The 23,477-nt window shown below is 38.5% G+C and overlaps 1 protein-coding gene across 2 annotated transcripts in view; it reads right to left on the bottom strand.

Annotated features, from left to right (window-relative positions):
• DLG2 (discs large MAGUK scaffold protein 2) overlaps positions 1-23,477 on the bottom strand; it is a 783,758-nt gene that overhangs the window by 491,889 nt on the left and 268,392 nt on the right. For both annotated transcript variants that reach the window (XM_024763574.1, XM_024763575.1), the window contains 2 exons: positions 9,848-9,992; positions 6,987-7,125 (listed from right to left, as the gene is read on the bottom strand). In XM_024763574.1, the coding sequence (XP_024619342.1) occupies positions 6,987-7,125; positions 9,848-9,992 (284 nt within the window). The remainder of the gene's footprint in view (positions 1-6,986; positions 7,126-9,847; positions 9,993-23,477) is intronic.

The raw sequence follows: 23,477 nt of genomic DNA on the forward strand, positions 1-23,477 counted from the left end.
GTTTGTGTAATTTGGCTCAGTGCTTCTCAGAGTTGGGTATTCACCCGCAACTTGGGGCTTATGGTATTTGCCAGGGACTTAGTATCCCCAGAAAACCCGTCTGGTATGTTAACTTTACATTAAGACTTCGAATAAAAACAATTAGATTTCTAATCAAAATATTTCCACATTAAAGCAAACAAGGATATCTCCCAAAATTTTATGACAAAACATAAGACTTTGTATGTTTCATGCTTGCACAGAAAGCTTCATGTTCTACCCCAGATCCTGAGGAGAACAAATTCCTTTTTCAAAGCCTAAGGGCATGTGGGTAGCAATATTTGAGAAACAGTGATTTAGCTTCTAACCAGTTCTGATCCACAAAGTTAAACACCAAGGAAAACAACAACAACAGTGGCAAACACTTATGGTGTTTCTGAAAGCTTACTCGACAGCGAATAAAAAGCGTAGAAATGGCCAGTAGATCAGCCTGACTGAAGCAGGCCTGTCCCTCCTGTGCAAGACGGCTGTTGAATCTAGCTCTAAAATCTAGCTCAGATTCCTGTGCCCCTCTTCTCCTCCACTGCCACCTGTTCCCCCAGCCCCAGCTGTCATGATCTCTTCCTTTGTTTCTTCAAATGGTCCCTGACCTGCTCCATATACCAGTCAGGAGGGGTTTTTTTTTTTTTTTAAATAAAACATAAATCAGATAATTTCATTCTCCTGGTTGCTTCTCTTTAATAGATTCTCAAAGCACTTAAAATTCAACCTACACTTCTTCATCATTACCTACAAAGTCCCACATCATCTGGCTGCTGACTCTTCCAACCTAATTTGTTGCCATGCTCCCATTAGCTCATCTCTTCCAGCCAAGCTTGACTTCCTTATATTCCCGGAACCCACAAAACTTATTTCTGCCTCTGGGACTTTGGCTTTGCTATTTCCTCTTCCTGGAATGTTCTTCCTCTGATCTTTATATCACCACTTTTTTTCTTTTTATTCAGGTCTCAGCTCATATCCTATCTCCTCAGAGGGACATTCCCTGGTTGTCCTCCTTTACACTGTTCTCTTCCCCAAACTCTGTCTATGGCATATCATACACTTTTATTTTCCTTATAGCACTTTTTATCTATAACTCATTTATCTATATATCTCCTATTCAATACACTAGAATGTAAAGTCCCTAAGGGCCAGAGCCTTGTCTGGTTTGTCCACCATTGTAATTTTGTGGCTAATAACTGTGCTTGACACATGGTAGAAGCCTGAATATTCACTGAATGGGTAAATGAATGAATGAATGGGAGAAAGAGAAAAGAACTAGAATACATTTTAGATACTATGTCCAGTAAACTAATGTTCTATAATTTGGGGAGAGAAGAGGGGAGGCAGACTCTAGTCTGATGGGTTCATATCTATTTAGTAATAAGGGAGTCAAACTGAATATCACAGTCACAGTTTAGAGTGGTCCTTGAAAGTTTCTGGAGACAAGAAATCTTTCTTGAGACTTTATTCGGCTTTTGCTTTTTGCTCAACCAAATTATGTGAGGGAACATTACACAGAGCCAGTTAGAAAGACATCTGGGTACAATAAGTTCAGGTCCAGGTGAACCTGGTTTTTAAACTGGGAAATATATTGCTCACGGTGATAGTTAAGGCCCTTGGCTTTCATGACAGCATTTATCGCATTCATAGTTTGGGAAATTAAGTCCCCACATCTTGAAAGAGAAATTGTACTTTGCATCCTCAATTTTTTTTGGTTTCATTTTAGTATCAATGATTTGTTTGTGTATCCTGAGAATACTTAACCAGATAGTGAGGGTGTCTGGTTTGCATCTCTTCTAGGTGACCAGGGAAGACTTGGCTCAGTAGAGAGGGGATCCATAGTTGCAGCTAATGTACAAAGTGGGCACTGCTCACAGGTGATCATTGACTGATTATAGCTTCTTACTCCATCATAAAACAATGAACATCAGCTTAGAGAAAGAGAAAGAGCACTGGACTGGGTGTTTGAAGACATGGGTTCTAAATCTGATTCTACTACTTACAAGTTGTGAGACCTAGGGATAGCCAACAAATCATGTTCGGCCTCGTGTTTCTTACCCATCAAATGGAGGAAGATTAGACTCTATAGTCATTTATGGCCCTTCCAAATTTGACAGTCTATAATTCTATGAGCCAAAAAACCATCTCAGCGTCATTGTAACAGCTTTGTTTCCCCAAAATTGTATTTTGTATTTACATAATAATAGAGTAAAAGAGTATTTACATAATAATAATTTTGACTTATAAGGGCCTCAGTAGGGTTTCTACTAGGAGAATTTCATACAAGGCTTTTTTGTTTAGGCTTCCTTTCTCTAAATTGAGGAAAAACAAAATTTCCCAGCTTACTCGGGTACACATTTCCTTAAATAGTAAAAGAGATTTAAAACAATTCCAGGTAAGCCGTTGTAGCATTCTTCTAATCAAAACTCTTTTTAAAATTCTTACTGTATTTCCCAAGAAAAATGAATATAAATCAGGAAGATAGGAAAATATTATGAACATTTGGAACAAAAGACTGCCAATTTGATATAATTTTATAGGTTGTTGGAAGGTACCCATTTCACAGAAATGTTTCCCTGTCAGCCCCAGTCCCATCATTAAAGATTCATTCCCTTGACTTACTATTTTAGGAAAATGTAAAGTAGGCCCCAAAGGTAAGCTACTATAGCACCTTAGGATAATAATAATTTTATATAGCTCTCTAAAGATGACAACTTTCACACATATTATCACATTAAAACCTCACAATTCCATGAGGAAATCTGAGGACCCAAATCTACAGATGAGAAAATCAAGACTCAGGAGATTGAATGACTTGTTCAGGGTTATCTGGGTGGTAAGCGGTAGTACCAGCCTCCTGATACAAGCCCAATCCCCTTTACCCAACATCTCTAAATAAAAAGAGACTGTATGAGATGGTGGGTTGGAGGGATGGGGGTGAGGACTTTGAAGACAGACCCGAATTCAAATTTTGATTCTTCTATTTGCTTGCTGTATGATATGAGAAAATTACTTCAACTCATTTTTGTTACCTGTAAAAATCAACACTAAGAATATTATATAAATAATATCAGAGCGATAATGTATGTGAAAGCACTTAGCGTAATAGTGCATAGCAGTGATCTTTTTGTTTTTACTACTCTATGTATTTCCAATCTTATGACGAGGTTGCAGATGAGAGAAAGGATAGAAATAGACAACTTAAAGGTAGGTACCATTTTTCTTTATGAGCCTTGTATTCAAACTATAACAGGAGTGTTCATTTTATTCTATTTCACATTCTTCCTTGAGTACGCATGTGCTGTCCCCTACCATGAGTCCCCTTCTTGATCTCTTGACTCCCTGATGAATGCCTACACATTTTTTCAAGCTCAAACACAAGAGTTATCTCCTCTTTAAAACTTTATTTGATGTCATAGGCTTTTCCTGTGGCATTCACGGAAAACTCAAAACAATTATTTATAAATATTTACTAAGTGCCTCTCTGGTGCTGGGGAACTCTGCTAGGGCAACACGAGAGCACTTCACTGAACTGATCTAATTTTGTTTGTTTCTGTTAGTAGTTCCCACACTTTGGGATTTTACAGTACTTTTACATTTAAAAAATGAGGACTAATATAAAGTTGCCAACTTTTCATCTGCTAGGTTAGGATATAAGTAACTGCCATTGACTACCATAAAAGAAAGGCCATTTTGACACCAAAGTATAAAATCTCAGGACTAAAAATATACATATAGGCTTTATGGGAAACTTCATGGAGGGGGTCTGCATCATCAGGGAATAGGTACTGGGGGATCCACCGGTTCCACGTATATTTTTGTCCCAATTTGATAGTTCTTAGAGATGTTGTTTCTTACTCCATTTTGCATCTCTACTGCAGTACCCACTGTCTGGTAGGACGTATTCAATGAATATTCATGAATAATGCGGTGAATATGCCTCAGAAAATATTTATCTCTGAGACCTGTGGTAATGACTTATAGCACAGAGCACCTGTGAGAGGATACAGCGGTGGTGAGGATGTGAGGGAGGTGTCTGTGTGTTTGTGTGTGTAAACTGATATAATTTATTTCACAAGTTTCCCAGGCACCAGACATTCAGAAGATTTTATGCAGAGTTATGAGATTGTCCTGTCAGAGAGCAAGGAAGGAAGCAGGCAAGAAGTAAGACACTGAGGCATATCACTGTAGGAAGAAATGAAATCTCTTCCCCAGACACCATCTGAAATATTCCACGCGAATAGGTAGATTGAGAATTATAATGAGTATACCCACAGCAAACAGATAACATTCATTTAATGTTCATTATGTATCAGGCACTGTTATAAGTTCTTTGCAGGTATTATCTCATTTAATCATTACAACAACCTATTGAGAAAGATTTGATTACTCTCCCCTTTGTAGAGATGAAGAAACTGAGGCTTGCAGTGGTTAAAAGATTTGCCCAAGGGCTTCCCTGGTGGCGCACAGGTTTCTGACCCGGTCTGGGAAGATCCCACATGCCGCTGAGAGGCTGGGCCCGTGAGCCATGGCCGCTGAGCCTGCGCGTCCGGAGACTGTGCTCCGCAGCGGGAGAGGCCACAACAGTGAGAGGCCCGCGTACCGCAAAAAAAAAAAAAAAAAAGATTTGCCCAAGCTCACACAGTCAGCCAGTGGTAGAAGTATGTCTCAGACTGCATCTAATTGTCTTCAGAGCTCATCAAAACTCTTGGGTCCCTTTCTAGCCACATATTTTTTTTACGATGAGAACAGTTTTACATGACTTGGTTTTCATTTTAAAAATAAGGAGAAAATTAACATGTTTCTTCCTAGCCAGAATTTTAAAGCTGGCAGGGCACCCAGTTTTCCTACTTAAAAGCTGTGTGCCCACAAGCAAATTCCCTAACCTCCTTGAGCTTCAATTTCTGCATCTCTAAAATGGGGATGACAGCCCTTCTTTCTGTGTTTTGGGGAGGATTAAAAGGATAGTGTAAGTAAAACAGCTAGCAAAGGGCCTGGATTATGAATGGGGTTTAATAAATTTTAATTCACTATGGGGCCTAGTAAGATAAAATGACATTTTCAAATTAAAATCCTATCAAATATTGGCGATAGGATGAGAGCAAATAGATTATTGCTCTGGTGAATAAAGGTGGCTATGTTTATACAATCTTCAGAGAAACATGAGGATTATCTTTCCTGCAGCCTTCATTTTAATTAAGAGCAGAGAGATTAGACATATCAGCGTAGGAAGAGGTTTATATTTGATTTAAACCACAGATGCACATTTGCTGCATCCAAACATTCCATTCCTTGGCTAAAGATGTAACAAGCCACTTCAGCAAACCTGAAATTGCAAAATAAATGGAAAATGCTTAATCATTTAAAAAGAAATAGGAAAGGAATGAAAAGACCAAAGCACACACGGGCACCAGCAAGGAAAGTTAAGCAGCAGGAAGTCTCCTCAATTTTTTTAAAGGCTGACAAATGACTTCAGTAGACAGGCAGGATATAAAAACTAAAGGATCCATCTGTATCGCTTTTCCACACAAACATTTTCAGAAAAAAAGTGTACATATCCGTATGCAATCTCATCTTGGGTAAAAGTTTTTCTCAATGAGAAAAGCAAGTTGCAAAGCAATGTGTAAAATACAAACTTATTTTGTAAAAACAATGTCAAACCCCACCTACATCTGAGTATGCTTTGTACACGTCTGTATGAACACAGAAAAGGTATGCACGGTTCAAGCCAGAATGCCACACTGGGAACCTTGCCGGGCTTGAGGGAGATTTTTGTTTCTTGAAAATCTTTGCATTACCTCACCAAATGCAGTGAGCACGCATTACTTTGGAACAAAAACATTTAAAGATAAAAAAGAAAAAATGTACCTTTCCTATTATTCATCCACCCCTTCATTCATTCATTTGTTCATCATCCAAAAGTTACTTAATCCTGACCAGTGACCATGATGTAAACTAAGTTGGTCTTCTCTGAACTGTCAGACCTGACTTTTTCAGAGGCATGCCAGCTAAATTTGGTTTTTTTAAAAAAACTAATTAATTAATTTATTTTTGGCTGCGTTGGGTCATTGTTGCTGCGTGCGGGCTTTCTCTAGTTGCGGCGAGCGGGGGCTACTCTTCGTTGGGGTGTGTGGGCTATTCATTGTGGTGGCTTCTCTTGTTGCGGAGCACGGGCTCTAGAGTACAGGCTCTGTAGTTGTGGCGCACAGGCTTAGGTGCTCGCAGCATGCGGGATTTTCCCCGACCAGGGCTCGAACCCGTGTCCCCAGCATTGACAGGCGGATTCTTAACCACTGTGCCACCAGGGAAGCCCTAAATGTAGTTTTGTTTTGTGGGGTTAGCCATGTGGTTCTGTGCTGTGTCCTAAAATCCCGTGCTGTTCCCCTTTGAGACTGAGATATATTAAATTCAAACCATTTGGAGTTAATTTCACTCCTTTCCTTTCCACCTGTAGTTACTGCACACGAGGGAGGACTGACTGAAGCCTCAGTTCCAGTGAACTGTGTGTAGCCGTTGGTGGCAAGAACATGGAATTTAGAGTAAAAAAAAACCCCAGAGCTTTTCAGTTCTGACTCTTCTACGAACCAGATATGTGGTTACAAGGGGACTCGTACATACTGCTATGCTACTTCCTTCTTTCTGAACCTCAGCCATCTTCTGTCTTTGAGTAATGATACCTATCTTACAGTATAGCTGTAAAGCTCAAATGTTGTTAGATATCGAAAGTCCTAACAGATTGCAAGGTGATGGCTGTGTGTCTATTACTACTTCTCCACAAAGAATTTGCGGTTTTTGCTCCCAACAGATGACAATGGACACATGTTTATAAGTCTCGGCAGATTTCCACTTGAGGTGAGACTATCATAAGTTTGAATGGGGCTGAGAAGCAACAGCTGCCATGTTAGGCAAATGCAATTTCTTCCTTGTAATGATCGCAAACCCAATTAACCAAAAGCATATCTGACCTGGTATAATCGTCTTCAACAAGCATGTGCTTTGGAATTGGTGAGTACCTTCCTGGAGAGATGGGCGGCAGGGAGGTTTTGTATTCTAAAGTGCCATTGTTGCCAGAGAGAAGATGGTTTCCCATTGGTGGAGAATAAGCTAAGGGGTGAAAGAAAAGAAAAGAAATCTGTTATGTGGCTGATTCAATGTGTCATGCTACAGTTCTGTTAAAAATAGAAAGGCTTTGCTACCCGCTAAGAATATTCTGATCCTTCAAGAGGAGGGAGTTGCTGTTTGTTTGCATTTAATATGTACAAGCACATGGTGACCTTTAGGATTGGAAAGATGTAATAACAGTTATATCTGTAAGCCCAGTTCGTATAATTAGGTGAAGAGAAAAACTGGAGGAGAGACCCAGCACTCATATTTTCAGAACAATGATTAATTTTCTATTGAAATAAAAATGTTAGCTTTTTAATTGCAGAGCTCGCATTCTTTTCATGTAATTAATATCAAACCATCAAAAGCAGAAGGCTCTTAGGAGCAAGTTCTTGTATAAGACTTTAATCCCTAAATATGCTCTACTCCCATGCCAGACAGGCTAACTCTGGCCTTTCTCTTCTGTTCCTGCACCCTAATTCATCCCCCTTTTGGGTGACTGAAAAGCCTCCTAACTGGCTCTCCTGCTGCTGTTCTTTCCCAAAATCCATTTTATACATTGAGAAATCCAGGTCTGATCATGCTGTTCTCTTGCTTACACACTCTCCATTGCCACTACTGTATTGAATATAAATTCTCCCTTTCACCATGCTTACAAGATTGACTCATTTCAATATCCCCCCTTATGAATCTCCTATGGTCCTTAAATAAGGCCTGTTCTCCCCAACATCTGTACCTTTGCTCCACTCTACCAGCTACCTGCAACTTCTCTCTCCTATCTCATCTCTGATACCGAAATCTCATCCAATTTTTCAAGATAAAATTCAAACGCCACCCTCTGCATAAAGATTTTTCTGATCTTCCGAAGACAGTTGATATCCCTTTACTTTGAGTGCCCAAAGGACATATATTTTTACCTGTCTCATAGCATGTACATCCCTCTCAGTTTGCCAAATATTGCTACTATTTATATATCTGCATTAGCCTTCCTTTCAATGAAGGCCATGATTTTATCTCCTTTGTATCACACATATTACCTTACAAGGTGTCTTGCATGTATTGAAATTACTCAATACACATTTCTTGAATTGAATAGCAAGTTTTGTTTTCTCCTTTTTCTCTTTGACGTTGATCTTATATGCCCTTCAAGAAGAGGCTCACAGAGCCTCAAGACAGATTTTTCTAAATTTATCCAGTTTGAAAAACTCTGAAAGTTAACACTCTTTCACATCCTGAGGTAAGGCTGATCTCATCTTACTGCCTGCTTGACAAAAAGACATATTTTGGGGCAAGTCATTTTAGAATCACCATTAAGAAAAGCAATAGCTAATGTAATGGGCAGATAACAAAATCATTCAACATTTAAATTTCAAGAGAAACGTCCAAATCTAAGAGAGGTCAAACAACTTGCTTAAGACCACAGTACTAATTAATGACAGGTCCTGAAGACATTCTGAGTTCCCAGCCTCACAACTGGTTTCTCAAAATTTCAGAATGAGCACATTTACTCATGCTGACAAAACTATCCCTTAAACTCACATCAAAGAAATGAATTGCTTCTAAATCTAGTCCCCAGGGACAGAATCTTCTTGTTGACCTATTAAGAAGAGGGGAAAACACGGGGCTTATGCAGCAGTGGACTTTGTGAGGATGCAGTAGAGCATCTTATTGTTATTTGTTGCCCTAGAAGCACGCACCTCCACCCCATCTCCACTGCCATAGTGATCAACAATTTTCTCTGGCTTCCTTGCCAATATATCAAATTCTGGTAAAGGTAACTATAATGATAGTTATTAAGGATTATGATTTCACCAATTGACGGCAAGATCCTTTCCCCCAGGAAGAAGCACAGTGCTATCTCTGGTTTATTTTGCCTGTCCCTCTTTTCCACTCTGTGGCTATATAGATTTGAACTAGGAAGAGAAACTATTAGGACATGAGAGCTATCATCCTTCAGGGGCTTGAGAAACAGACTTTAAAAATGCATTGCTCCTTGGAATACTACTCAGCCATGTAAAAGAATGAAATAATGCCATTTGCAGCAACACGGATGGACCTAGAGATCATCATACTAAGTAAGTCAGAAAGAGAAAGACAAATACCATATGATATCACTTATATGTGGAATCTAAAATATGACACAAATGAACCTATCTATGAAACAGAAACAGACTCACAGACATAGCAAACAGACGTGTGATTGCCAAGGGAGGAGGGGTTGGGGGAGGGATGGGTTGGGAGTTTGGGATTAGCAGATGCAAACTATTATATATAGAATGCACAAGCAATGAAGTCCTACTGTATAGCACAGAGAACTATATTCAATATCCTGTGATAAACCATGTAAAAAGGAATATGAAAATAATGTGTATATATATATATATGTATAACTGAATCACTTTGGTGTATAGCGGCAATTAACACAACATTGTAAATCAACTATACCTCAATAAAATAAATTGAAAAAATGTGTTGCCCCTATGCTATTGTAATCACACTGTCCATAACATACATCATCAAGTCTTTCCATAAGGGTGAATCTGACAACTCATCAGGTAAGGCCTCCAAGGCAACTGGGGAGTCAAGTGCAGGATCCCCGTGAAGTATTTCCACAGGCTAAAAAGAGCGAAGGTGCAAGTAGAGGACTTTGCCAAGCTTTGTAGAATTCCGATTTTGCAAACCTGGCATGCTGTTCAAAGATGACACCGAGCGTGGTACTTACAGTGAGTAATATCAGGTGGGCCGTAAGGATCAGTCATATAAATGGTGGTGGCTTTGCCAACTTTTAGATAAACTACATCTGATGTGTTCTTCAATATTGCTACCGCCTCTTCATGTGTTACTTCTTCTAAACTGTAATTGTTTACCTGAAAGGGGAAAACATTCATTATTAGAGCCAAATCTATGCAGGTGAAGAGAACTATTCAGGCAAGAAGATGTACAAAATTATGACTTATGTAAAGATTAAATTGCAATCATTACAGTCCAGTATCTATATCACACTTTGACAGAACAGATAGATTAAAGGCATTAGCCAAAGCAGATAAGGTGCAGTTGTTGGTGCTAAAAAACAAGGTTGCTTCTGCCTTTTTCTAAGAGGAAACGATATTTTATAATAGAAATCAGAATACTCTTTGTGGAAAAAGGAACAAAGGGGTCAAATGTCCTTCTTATGCTATAGTGATTGTGATTACAGAAGTAATACACATCCATTGAAGAAAACAAACAAAAACAGCAGAAGAAAATAAATATTATCCCTAATCTCCCTACATGGATATATTTCTTTAAACGACTGTGACCATATTACACACACTGTTTTAGAACCTGCTTTTTAACTTGGAGTGAACATTTGCCTCTAACATGAATGTACTTCAACAACATGAGTTTTGTTTCCTACAAAGCACTGTGCTGCATGGCTATAACATAATGATTTAACTAATCTCTTACTAAAGCATGTTTATGTTGGTTCTAATTTTATTCTATTATAAATGATGTTGCAATAAACTTTTTTCTATATTTGTACACCACTTTGATGACTTCTTCAGGATAACTCATACAAACGAACGCTGGACAAAGTATATGAATATTATAAGCGCTCTGATACCTATGTCCAAAGTGCCCTTTGGAAACATGAACCAGTTTACTCTTAGACCACAATTATACGAGAGCCCCCATTTCCCACGGCTTCACCAAACTTGGCTTTTCTCACTTTAAAAACTGTTCGCATCAAAATGTCATTTAACATGAGTCTATTTTCTAAGGAAAGAGTGCTAATGTTGGAACACAGAACTTTTCAGGTGAACAAGTTCAAGAGTACCTTAATGCTATAGGCTTTAACAGCCACTCCTCTTTTGTTATTGGACAGAAAAGCCTGTGATACCTGAGCAATTACTACTACTTCATGGCAGTGGCTTACAGTGGGTCTTTGCAACACTTCTCTTAAATGGTTTTCAAATATTTAGGAAATATTTTGCATACCTAGGTTATCCTTATTTGGCTCCTATTTTTTTATGAAGCAATTCTTTAGTTGGTTCCTGCTGAAATGATGTGGAATTCAAATAAATGTAATATAAATGTAAATAAATACAATAGATTGGATTCCTACATATTCTCTGTACTATCTAATCAGCACTTTAGTCATTTAATAGCTCGTAGCATTGCTTTTTATTTTTGCTTCACGTTGCTATATAAATTCCATGTGTCAGTTAATCCTTTGGTGGTGTAGCCCAGGTTAGGGACCCTGGAACAGGAGGGAACTGAACCTGACTGCTGACCATGAGCTCTCCAGTAAGCTGTAAGCCTCTCTACCGGTTCCTACAGTTCTCTTCTAGACAAGTGACATTCTTGTAAATCTTATATATTTCCAGTGTCTAGCACTTGTTTATTCATTGATCAAATATTTATTGCATACCTATTATGTGTCAGTCACTGTTCTACATGTTAGAGATATAGTGATAAAAAATAAGAATGATAATCAACATCATAGCAGACACATACAGCCTTATTACATGTCAGGCACTACTCTAAATTATTTTACGTATATTAACACGATAAAGCCCCACAATAACCTATGTGCTGGCTATTATGATCACTTTCATTTTACAGATGAGAAAAGCATGCCTCCAAGAAGTTAAGGAACTTGCCCAAAGTCATTGATCAAATTGTAGTAGAGGCAGAATTCAAAGCCAAGCAGTTTGGCTCCAGGGACCATGCTCTTAACCACTCATCTACACTGCTTCCTCCAGATGGACACAGCCCCTGCTCCCATGAGACTCACATTCTATTAGAACATAGCTGTTTATGGAATGAATGGATAGAAGAATAGACCCATATAGAGTGGGAATGTAGAGGGGCTACAGGCATGGGGAACACAGTTGATGATGGCAGCCTTTAGTTATAGACAGAGAAATAACAAAAATGACAGTAATAATAATAAGAGCTAACATTTATTTAACACCTCTATGTCATATATCTTGGAAGTACTATGTATATATTTTGACATAAGTCATATAATTGGTCCTGGTTATAGCTCCTGGTTATAGGTAGACATGAATAATTAGGCCCATTTTACCGGTGAGAAAAACTGACATTTGAAGCAGTTAACTTGCAACAAATAGGTCACACAGACCCCATGTGGCAAAGCCATCAGTTGGATCACCGTCGTCCTGAAAAGACGAAAATGAGACGGCCCTTGAGTGTTGGTTCATTGAAACCTAGGGCTTACATCACCTATTCTTTCTTCCTTTAGGAGAAGAGTCTCTTTCCAAGTTTACATATAGAAGTCATGTGAATTCCTAAGTGTTATAAAAGCCTGAGTAATCATTACCCTTCTTGCTTAATCCAGTGGTGACATCAGCCAAATACACTGACAAAGTCAAAAAATAAATAAGTAAAATGGAAAGTAGTTTGATATATATATGTTTCTTCAAAACCTTCTTGTATATTTGATTAATCACTTTTTTTTTTTGCGGTATGCAGGCTTCTCACTGTTGCGGCCCCTCCCGTTGCGGAGCACAGGCTTCGGACGCACAGGCTCAGCGGCCATGGCTCACGGGCCCAGCCGCTCCGCGGCATGTGGGATCTTCCCAGACCGGGGCACGAACCCGCGTCCCCTGCATCGGCAGGCGGACTCTCAACCACTGCGCCACCGGGGAAGCCTGATTAATCACTTTGTTAAGGGCAGTACCACTTGTACCTAGATAATGAATATTTACAAATAATGCTCATATACAATGGTTTAAAATGTGTATGGAAGTGGGTGTTTTCTCTTAAACAATGGTTGCTTAAGGTGGCTCTGAATATGGTGACCATGCACCCCAGAAACATCTACATTGAAAAAAGAGAAGAGAGGAGGTATTTGCTGGCATAAACAGTGAGGATCACAAGCCAACATATAAAGACCCTAAAGGCTAGAAAACAACTGGATTAGACTACACGTGGCACAAAAGCTCTGTTTCTGACAGGGCTCATTGTCTCTTTCTCCAGGGTACAGAAAGCACACAGCTCATTAGATTATCAGTGAAAAAGAGATGTGGCCAGTGTATATTCAACTGCACTTTTTCCATTTTTAAGTTGGGCCTTGAAACAGTCTAGAAGATGTTAACTTTTTTTTTTTTTTTTTTTTTTTTTTTTGGGGGGGGGGGGATGTTATCTTTAAGTGTGTTTTCTGAGAATGACTGCCTTAACAGACTCTCAGACCACCAGGAAAATCTTTAGAGCAGAAAACAGAAGTTGAGGAAAAGTTGGAGGTGAGGAGTGAGGAAAGAGAGGATATTGGGGAAAATACTGGTAATTTAAAATAGTGGTAGTTCAGTCAGTTTTTGTTTGGTGACTATGAAATGTTGGAAAATTTACACTGATTTTCGTCATGGTAGAGGCGGTGGCAGCAATACGTAGTGATTAAGAACACATGCTTTTGAGTCATGCAAACCAGGACTCATCCTGTTCCTGGCACTACCTAGCTGTGTGACTTTGGGAAACTTATTTAACCTACTTAGCCTCAGTTTTGGCTTCCGTAAAATAGGTATGAGAATAATCACTGCCTCAAAAGGGTTATTGATTTAAATGTATTGACCTATGTAAAGTGGCAGGCTCATTACTTATTAATGTGAGCTCTTGTTACTATTACTCTTGGCATCATCCATCTCTCTTCTCAGGAAACAGGAATTCTTGGTGAAAATTTTCGCTGAGCATTTTCCTGTAAACATCTGTGAACTGATGAGTTTAATTAGAGAACTGTTGATGAGGCTTCTGTGTGGTCTTTTTAAAAATTCAGAATAGTATAGGATCTGGACCCAAAAGTGCTCTTTTGTGCTGAAGTCTTCAAAATGTTTTTCACGAAAGTGGGTTTATTTGGGGTAATTATATGTGTGCATTATCCTCTGAACTCTCAAGATAAAGGGCCTACAGCTGGAGCTGACTGTACACAGAGAGAAGGGACATTATACTGATTGGCTGGTTGCTCTTGTCATTGTTTTCCATTGTCTTTTCCTTTTCCTTTTTTCTTTTGCATCAAGTATCTGCCTATAATGGTGAACACTGAGCAACTGGCCTGGTTTCAGAAAAAAAAAATCATGTGCATTTGAATGAAGTGTTTCTGTGGGGTGTGCTACACAGAGCGGGGGACATGTGTGCAGCCTGGCCATGTATTTCAATAGGACAGAGGACTGAGGCCAAGAGAGAGAGGTTGGAGGTGAGATGACTCATTCTCTCGAATGGAAGAGGGAGCACTGAACTGGAGCACGATGCTGACAGAAGAGGGCAAACCAGTTGAAGAAAGAGGTGCCAGGAGACTTGCAAGAAGGGAACATGGCAAGTGTTGTGGGAATTCAAATAAGTGTTAGCAAGTACATATGTGATGGTACAAAGGTGGGAGGTGTGCGGGCATGAGAGGGTGCGATAAGGAGAAATGAGCAATGTACAGATGGCAACATACTGACCTTTCCATATTCATTCAGGAATAGCAATGTAGTGAGACAAACTGGGAGGTATTAGGGACATAAAAATTGTACTAAGACATAGTACAAGGAAATGTGAGACTCTAGAAACACTGGAAGAAAACATCACAAACTCCAAAGTTAACTTTAAAAGAGAAGACAAAGTAGATGATCACCATATTGTAAAATAACTTAAAAAGGGGGCCAATCTAATGTAGTAACGTCAATGGTATGAAAAGAAATATGCATAAAGTAAAGACTGAAATCTCTGCAGTCCATTGCAATGAACTGCTATAATAAAATTTGTTTTAAAAATAACTGTGAATACATGAGAAACGTTAATAATGGTTATCTCTGGATAATAAATATTTTCTTATTTTTCATCTTTTCAGCAATGAGATGGTTAGAACAAAATTAACTATGGTTAATTATGGTTAGAACAAAATTAGTTATGGTTAGAACAAAATTAACTCTATTTTTCAAATGAATAGGAACAAAAACCTTAAGTAAGGGAGAACAGAAACTAAGTGTGGTGACCTCTTTATGAGACACACATAGCAAGACCTCATGAGTAATGGAAAATTGGAATAGGAAAGAAGGAAGTTGATTTCTCGTGCCCAGTGACTTAACTTAAATTTATGAGAAATAATAGCCATATTTTATATATATATATATTTTTTGTGGTACGCGGGCCTCTCACTGCTGTGGCCTCCCCCGTTGCGGAGCCCAGGCTCCGGACGCGCAGGCTCAGCGGCCATGGCTCACAGGCCCAGCTGCTCCGCGGCATGTGGGATCTTCCCAGACTGGGGCATGAACCTGCGTCCCCTGCATCAGCAGGCGGACTCTCAACCACTGCACCACCAGGGATGCCCAATAGCCATATTTTAAACCTAGGTGTTTTTTAGAAATGAAGGCCACCTGGTATACAATGAGAGTAATTTTGAAAGTAGACTCAGATCTGCTATCAATTTCTAGTTTTATGAATTTTGGCCAGTTAACATATTTACTGAGTTTTAATTTTCTTATATGTAAAATGGGGATAATATTGATTTATTTGCTGATTTACTTGTGTTTATGAGAAAGAAATGATACCATGAACCTGAAAAGACACTGTATAACATACAGCAGCGTACGAATAACGATCAAACATCAAAATCAGACATAGTGCTTTTGCTGATCCTAATGCTGGAAATAGTTTCTTCCTGTTCAGGGTTCTTCCTGTGAAACTGATCTCGTACAACACTTACTCCTGCAGTGCCTCTTTCCATCTCAAAGGCTGACCTTCTCAAGGGCAATGATTAGATGTTTTCATCTTTGTATTCCCCCAGCTGACACAGGGTAAACAGTAGGCACTTAATAAATGTTGAAACAATCCACTAAATAAGTTAAAAAAAACAATGTGGGGGCTTCCCTGGTGGCGCAGTGGTTGGGAGTCTGCCTGCCAGTGCAGGGGACGCGGGTTCGTGTCCCGGTCCGGGAGGATCCCACATGCCGCGGAGCGGCTGGGCCCGTGAGCCGTGGCCGCTAGGCCTGCGTGTCCAGAGCCTGTGCTCCGCAACGGGAGAGGCCGCAACAGTGAGAGGCCCGCGTACTGCAAAAAACAAAAAAAAGCAAAACAATGTGGCATATCAAAGGAAAAGCAACCAAAATTCCCTATGTTATGCGAAGAATGAGGCATTTATGTTGAGCTTCTATTTTACAACTGTGTTGAGTCAGAGAGGGAAGGGTAAGGAATGAAGGTCATTCAATCCACAATACACATTTACTGGACACTCACTCTGTGTCAGGCATGGGGTAGAAGAATGAAAGGCTGGTACAAAATGTGAACACTGGCTCACATCAGCTTATAAGGGACATAATCAGAGCTCCAGCAGTGCAAATTTCTTCCTCCTCCATTAATCATTAATGCATTTCTTTTTTAAAAAACTATTTATGTAGCATTTATTTTTTAAAATTAATTAATTTATCTTTGGCTGTGTTGGGTCTTTGTTGCTACGCGTGGGCTTTCTCTAGTTGTGGCGAGCAGGGGCTACTCTTCCTTGCGGTGCACGGGCTTCTCATTGCGGTGGCTTCTTTTGGTTGCAGAGCATGGGCTCTAGGTGAGTGGGCTTCAGTAGTTGTGGCACACGGGCTCAGTAGTTGTGGCTTGCGGGCTCTAGAGGGCAGGCTCAGTAGTTGTGGTGCACGGGCTTAGTTGCTCCGCGGCATGTGGGACCTTCAAGGATCAGGGATGGAACCCATGTCCCCTGCACTGGCAGGTGGATTCTTAACCATTGTGCCATCAGGGAAGTCCCATTAATGCATTTCTTCACCTTTCATTGCATAGAGAGAGAGAGAGAAAGTGCCACTGATGTCTTGATTGACTCCTGCTTCCTCTATAGCAGTGGTCACCAAATAGACCGTATGATAGGAACCCCAGGGCAATCAGCTGGGTACAGGAAGAAATGTTTGAACTTCTATTAATATTTATCACATCGATCTTCATCTTTCTATTTCTTGTGTATGGTTTAAAATAAAATGTATATATTACCATAACAATATATGAATGCAATCTAAAGTAGAGAAATATACATATATTAAAGACAACTTTTTGTGTTTTACTGATGGGGGGTGCTGTTAAAGAATTTTAAAACCACCGCTTTACACTATGTACTGATATATGATGACTACAGAGTAAGTTCTATAAACTGAATACAAGCAAAAGGAATAAACAATATAACGGAAGGCTTTAACCCTTTATATCAAGTCCCTTTATAAATAGAGCCCTTAAACCCTTAAATAAAATATATCATTGCATTTGCATTACATTGCAATTTTATTGTATGTGAGACAAATTAAAAGGGAGTTCAAGAAATAATTATCCAAAATGTTTTCCCCCTGGTGTTTCAGAAGGTAATCTAACTACTGGAGACAGAGTCTGAAGGGTTAACTATTTCTAATGCCTTTTAGCCCATGACTGGAAATTGCTAAATGATGCTATACCAGCTTGATGGAATGAGCATTACCTCAGAAGCCACCCTCAGGAGAAGCAATGGAGTGGCAGCAGAGTGGCGTAGGATGTGATTAGGTTAAGGTAGAATTATGGTTCTTAACCTGGCTACACATTAGAATTGTTTGGAAAACTTAAAAAAAAAAAAATGAAAATGAGGCATGGCTCCTACTCCAGAGATTCTGATTTGATTATTCAGGGTTGATTGAGGCCTGGGCATCCATAGCGTTCAAGAACTTACTATGAGATTCAAATGTGAAACCAAGATCGAGAACCAGGGGGGTTGAGTAAACAGCTGAAAGGAATGTGGCTTTAGAAAATTGATATCTAGGTCTGAATCCAATCTCACAATTTATTAGTTATGTAATATTGGAAAAGTCTTTGCATCTTTGAGTTCTAACTTTCTCTTCCGGAAAATAAGAACAGCAGTAATGACTGCCCTATCCATCTCTCAAGTGTTGGAGTGAGGAGGTGCTGTGGGTGAAAGATCTTCTTAAGGAGGAAGCAGTGTGTTGGTGGTAGGAAAGAGCCATGTGCAGGGACAGTTATAGCTTTTGGTTCTTACTTAAGGTTGGCCTAAACAATGAAAGTGTTTTAAAATCCTCTTCATTATTCAGATAACTCCTACATATTTGCATGGTCTTCAAGGTGATTTTCTTATTGATATTTGGATGAAACAAGGTGATAGTGGGTCCTCACAACTAATACTCATTCAGACAATTATCTTGTTTCTACTCATCTTCCCCAAATCCATTTAATGTCCTTACCATAGGATGCACACTTTGGAATAAAAATAGGAGATGCTCACACATAGCATATCCCAGAGTGACTCCAGTGAACACTAGTTCTAGGTATTTCATAAGCATTACTTAAGAAAAAAAGTTCCACAGTAAAATATATTTGAAAGTTAGGGTACCAAAGTTAAATTAGTTCCTTGACTGGAGGACTTCATAGACCCTTATATACGCTAAAGTTTGTTGAGAATCTACAAAAGAGGTGAGATACAGGTTGTAGAATTTCAATTTGACTGTAGATTCTTTTCATGTGACACAGACATGAGACTAATATTTTAAAACACACTTGGGAAACACTGATCTAAGGCAATGCTGTCATGGTATTGAGGACATAACAAAAGACAAAAGATGAACATGACTTGCCCAAGGTCAGTTAGGTAGAGTTAATGCTGGCTGCCTGGGACTTGAATCCAGATATCCTATCTCTGAGTCCATTGCCTTTCCATATTATTTCAATGCCTCATTTACCTTTCCTCTTGTCTTCAGCTTCCCTTTAAGCAAAGAAAACATACAGACTTATTTTCTGCAAAAGATGTAAAAGGTCTCTCACTGACAATTTTTTCTTCAAACATCAAGCAAAGGTTATGGAAAAAAGAGACTAAGATTATAAACTTTAAATCACAATGCGGCAGGGCCTTTGCCAATTAACAGTTCATGTTTTCCCTTTAGAGAAGACAATTAGATGACCCTAGATTCAAAGTTTCTGGTATTGTGTAGAAAAAAGATGAAGAAGATCACATTTCTGTGATATATGTGGCTCTATGTATCACCATGGTAGGGCTTAATAAAAATGAGTGTGTAAAAATATATGAAAGAATTAGAAAATTATCGATACTGCTAACCTCTGACCATCTGTTCCATGAAGTTCAAGGCCAAGAGAGAATCTATTCAGTCTGAGATTGCAACACTAAGCTACTGGTACAATCCATTAAAATCAGATGTCACTGTCATTTGAAAAAATAAAAAACAAAACAAAACAAACAAAATTCTAATGAATGATAATAAGTGCCAGTAGCAGGGGAAATTTTAAAAATTGTTATTTTGATAAAGAGAACATACACCATGCATCTGGGTGACCCATGAAACATCAGAGAGGTCTGACATTAAAGTCATCTTATTTGAAACACTAAGGGGGTTATCGCAAAGGTTTTAGGCAGGATAATTTTTTCTTACAGTAGAATAAATGTAAAGGTCAGATGCAATAATATTGCCTGTTTTTTTTTTTCTTTTAAGTTGGGGAATAACATTCTAAAGAATCAAAAGAAGTTTTGTTAAAAGGGTGATCTATTTTCAGAGGATAAATGGATGTATGATAAAATTTAGTGCAAGAGCGAGAGGAAAAGTGTAAAACATCTTAAAAGACCGAGAACTGGAGAATTGGCAAGACATAGCTTTTTAAACAAATGTGGAAGAGGAATTCATATTCATCATTGTGTTTCCAACGGAGAGAGCTTTACTAAAGGGAGAGACCTTTACTAAAGGGAGAGCTGTATAGGGAAGTATATTTTGATATAATTTTAAGGGAAACATTTTTACTGATGGTTAGTATCTAATGGATAACTTCGACGAGGCATTCTGTTCTCCGTCCTTAGAGAGTTCTAGCACATGGTTGCTTTTCTGTGGGATTCTGATGTACTAAATGAGAGTTGGAATAAGATAATATCTAAGATAGATACTTTTCAATTCTGACATATAAGAAGTATTTAGGGGAAAAAAAGTACCCAGTATATATGGTATGATTCAGATGGTGTCCAACATTAAAGTTATTTCAGTTGAGAAACTGAAAGGTTTATTAATAATGAATGCTCACCCTGCAGGGTAGATGCTGGGAGACTTCCTGAATTATGGTGATCTATACACAAAAGTCTAAAGAAATTAATGGAATTTTATTCTCGATCAACTTACTTACAGAACTATGAATGAATAACATATGGAGGAATTTTTCCTAAGAAGTGAGTGAAGGGAGTGGTACAAATTGTTTTAGAAAAAACCTATTTATAGAAAAATAGAGTGTGGTACAGCTGGTAAATCACAGAATCTAAATTATTCATACTTCCTTTGGGGGAGGAGAGTAGAAGAGGAGAAAGATGAAGAAGACATGAATGTAGGGTAGTAAAGGGAAGAGGAGGTGGAAAGGAATGACAGAAGGAGAGCATTAATAAATATTTTTGGTTGAAGCAAGATAATTGACCTTTTGGGGTGGCTTCTGATTTTTAATTTATGCTTTCCCTCAGGCTCATTTTTCTTTCAGAATTTTATAAAATGAATCATTTTCTTTCATTTCCAGATTCAGCTTGGCAGTTGCCTTGAAAGTACTAATTATGTTTTCCTTACGTAAGAGGAGAGAGACCTATGATTGTTGAAGCTTCATTTTTTTTTAAACTATGCTTTAAAACTCAAAGGAGGATTAAGGATTATGCTAAGGATTATGTCACAGCTATTTTTGAAATCATTCTGTCTACAATGAATATCAAGAAAATGATAATGGAAAAATAGCACGGTGCCTGGAAAATCCTTTGACAGAATTATTTAGACTTTGAGGGTTTTTTTTTAAGAATTTGAACATAATGCTAAAAATTTAAACAGAACTTCAAGAAATCAGCACATGACATCTAGCATGATATGATAATAGCAGCAGTTGAAGAAATAACAGAAGCAGTCCAGAAGAGTTGTCTACATCCAAACTCTTACAGAACAATAAGCCAAAGGTCAAATCAGTCGCTATGACGTGCTACTTTAGAATGAAACTGTCCTCTTCATTTTTCAATTTAGCACTATGTAGAAAATGGATATCACAGTTTATTTTATTCCTAAGTCCACAAACAATAAAGTTTGTCTTCTTGAGAGAAGTTGTTAGAGAGAAGTTGTCTCATATCCCAATAACACTTCTCTGTTTCAGAAGACACGACATCATAAGAACCAACTTTTAGGACTTCCCTGGTGGCGCAGTGATCAAGTGTCTGCCTGCCAATGCAGGGGACATGGGTTCGAGCCCTGGTCTGGGAAGATCCCACATGCCACGGAGCAAATAAGCCCGTGAGCCACAACTACTGAGCCAGCTCTCTAGAGCTCACGAGCCACAACTACTGAAGCCCGCGCACCTAGAGCCTGTGATCCACAAAAAGAGAAGCCAGTTCAGTGCAATGAAGAGTAGCCCCCCACTCGCCACAACCAGAGAAAGCCTGTGCACAGCAACGAACACCCAATGCAGCCAAAAATAAATAAATAAAATTTAAAAAACACACAAAAGAGCTTTAAGTTTAAAAAAAAAAAAGAACCAACATTCACGTCAAAGGCAAAAACAACAAGCAAACAAAATTCAGAATGTCCTGAGAATGAAAATGGTAGTTCTACTATACAGCCTAGTGCCTATAGCTAACAACACTGTACTGTATACTTAAAATTTGCTAAGAAGGTAGATCTTATGTTAAGTGTTCTTACCCCATACACACACAAAATAATAATGATAATAATGGTAGTGAGAGGAAACTTTGGGAAGTGATGGATAACTTTATAGCCTCGATGGTGGTGATGGTTTCATGGGTATGTACTTATCCCCAAAGTCATGGAGTTGTATATATTAAATATGTACAGCTTTTTACAGGTCAATCATACCTCAATAAAAAGGTTTAAAAAAAATAAAAATAAAATTGTAGTGACTTCAAGTAGTAAAGAAGCCAAAAACTCTTAGTGGCAACTTTGACTGAAGTCATTAATGCCACATTTTTTGCCCATTCAGTTTGACTATACGTTTTCTGCTGACAGAGTTCCTTCCTGAGAAGTGCCTATTGCCTGGGACATGGTAGGTGCTCAATATGTTACTTGTTAAATAAAGGAATTAATGAATGATAACTAAATGATGACTGAATGATAACTAAAGGAAGGAAGGAAAGAACTGACTGACAGATTTTACGAAACAAATGCAAAGACCATGTTTGGTGGTTACAAGCATTTGAAATCCAATTCTGTCCATTGTTAACTATATGACCATGGCCAAGTTAGTAAACCTCTCTCTATACCTCAGTTTCCCTTTGCTTATATAAAAGAGGCTGTTGTGAGAAATACATACTACATTACAGAAAAACATTTAAAAAAATACATGGAGCACAGTAAATGCCAAATAAATGTTAGTTATCAAGATTATTATAAAGCTCTTATCCAGATAATTCAATACAAAAATCATTGACAACTATGAAATTAGCCCAGTGTGACTACAAACAACCTGTCTAGAGTCCAGGGACATGGGTACAATGAACTTTGAGGTTCAACCCCCAAAACTTGCACATGTCCTAGAAATTACTATTCTGTTGAAATTGTATAGGTTGATCCTTCCCAAACACTTCTCATGAAAGTATTGGAGATAATGGCTCCTTGTGACAAAGATTCAAGATCCTGTTTTACAAAGGGAGACATATGACTAGATACGACTAGATATACTTCTCTTACTTGACAACTATCTTCTATTAATTTTCAGTATTTGATTATTATCCTGTAGATTTAATATGAAACAGTAAATGGAGATGAAAGAGTTTTTAGGTGCAATCACCAATTTTTTACTGCTTGTAATTGCCTACATTTTGCTTTCGTTTATTGTATAACTCCATGGCTCAGAAAGGGTGGTTGCATGTTGGTGTCAGTCATTGTCCAAGACTCCTGAAGCATGTGAGCAACTGGCAAATAAAATAGTAGAAACCCTGTCTGAAAGGAGAGGGGGAAGGGATCCATTTGCACACGTGACAGAACTCAGATTATGAATTCTTGGAAGTCAGGAAACTGGTTGAACCGAAGAACACAGGCATAGAAATGTACAGATCAATAAACCAGATAGTGTTTTTCACTTTGCTATGCAAAGCCCATCTCTCTACCAGTCTGGATTTAGCAGTCTCTCTGGCTGATAGGAGATGGATGATACCGGAAGAACAACACATAATCTCTGTGCCTATGAAAACTGGTGAAAATTTAGATTTCTGTTTTTAAAATATCAACAAATCAGCTCCAATTATACCTGTACTTTTGATATCTTTTACCACAAAATCTGCTCTCCCTTTTATGTTTCTACCCAAGGTCACTGCTTCCTCCCCCCAAATTCTTATGTTGAAGTTCTAACTCCCAATATGACTGTATTTGGAGATA

The sequence above is a fragment of the Neophocaena asiaeorientalis genome, unplaced genomic scaffold (genome assembly GCF_003031525.2).
Source record: "Neophocaena asiaeorientalis asiaeorientalis breed wild unplaced genomic scaffold, Neophocaena_asiaeorientalis_V1.1 scaffold23, whole genome shotgun sequence".
Classification (NCBI taxonomy): Eukaryota; Metazoa; Chordata; class Mammalia; order Artiodactyla; family Phocoenidae; genus Neophocaena; species Neophocaena asiaeorientalis.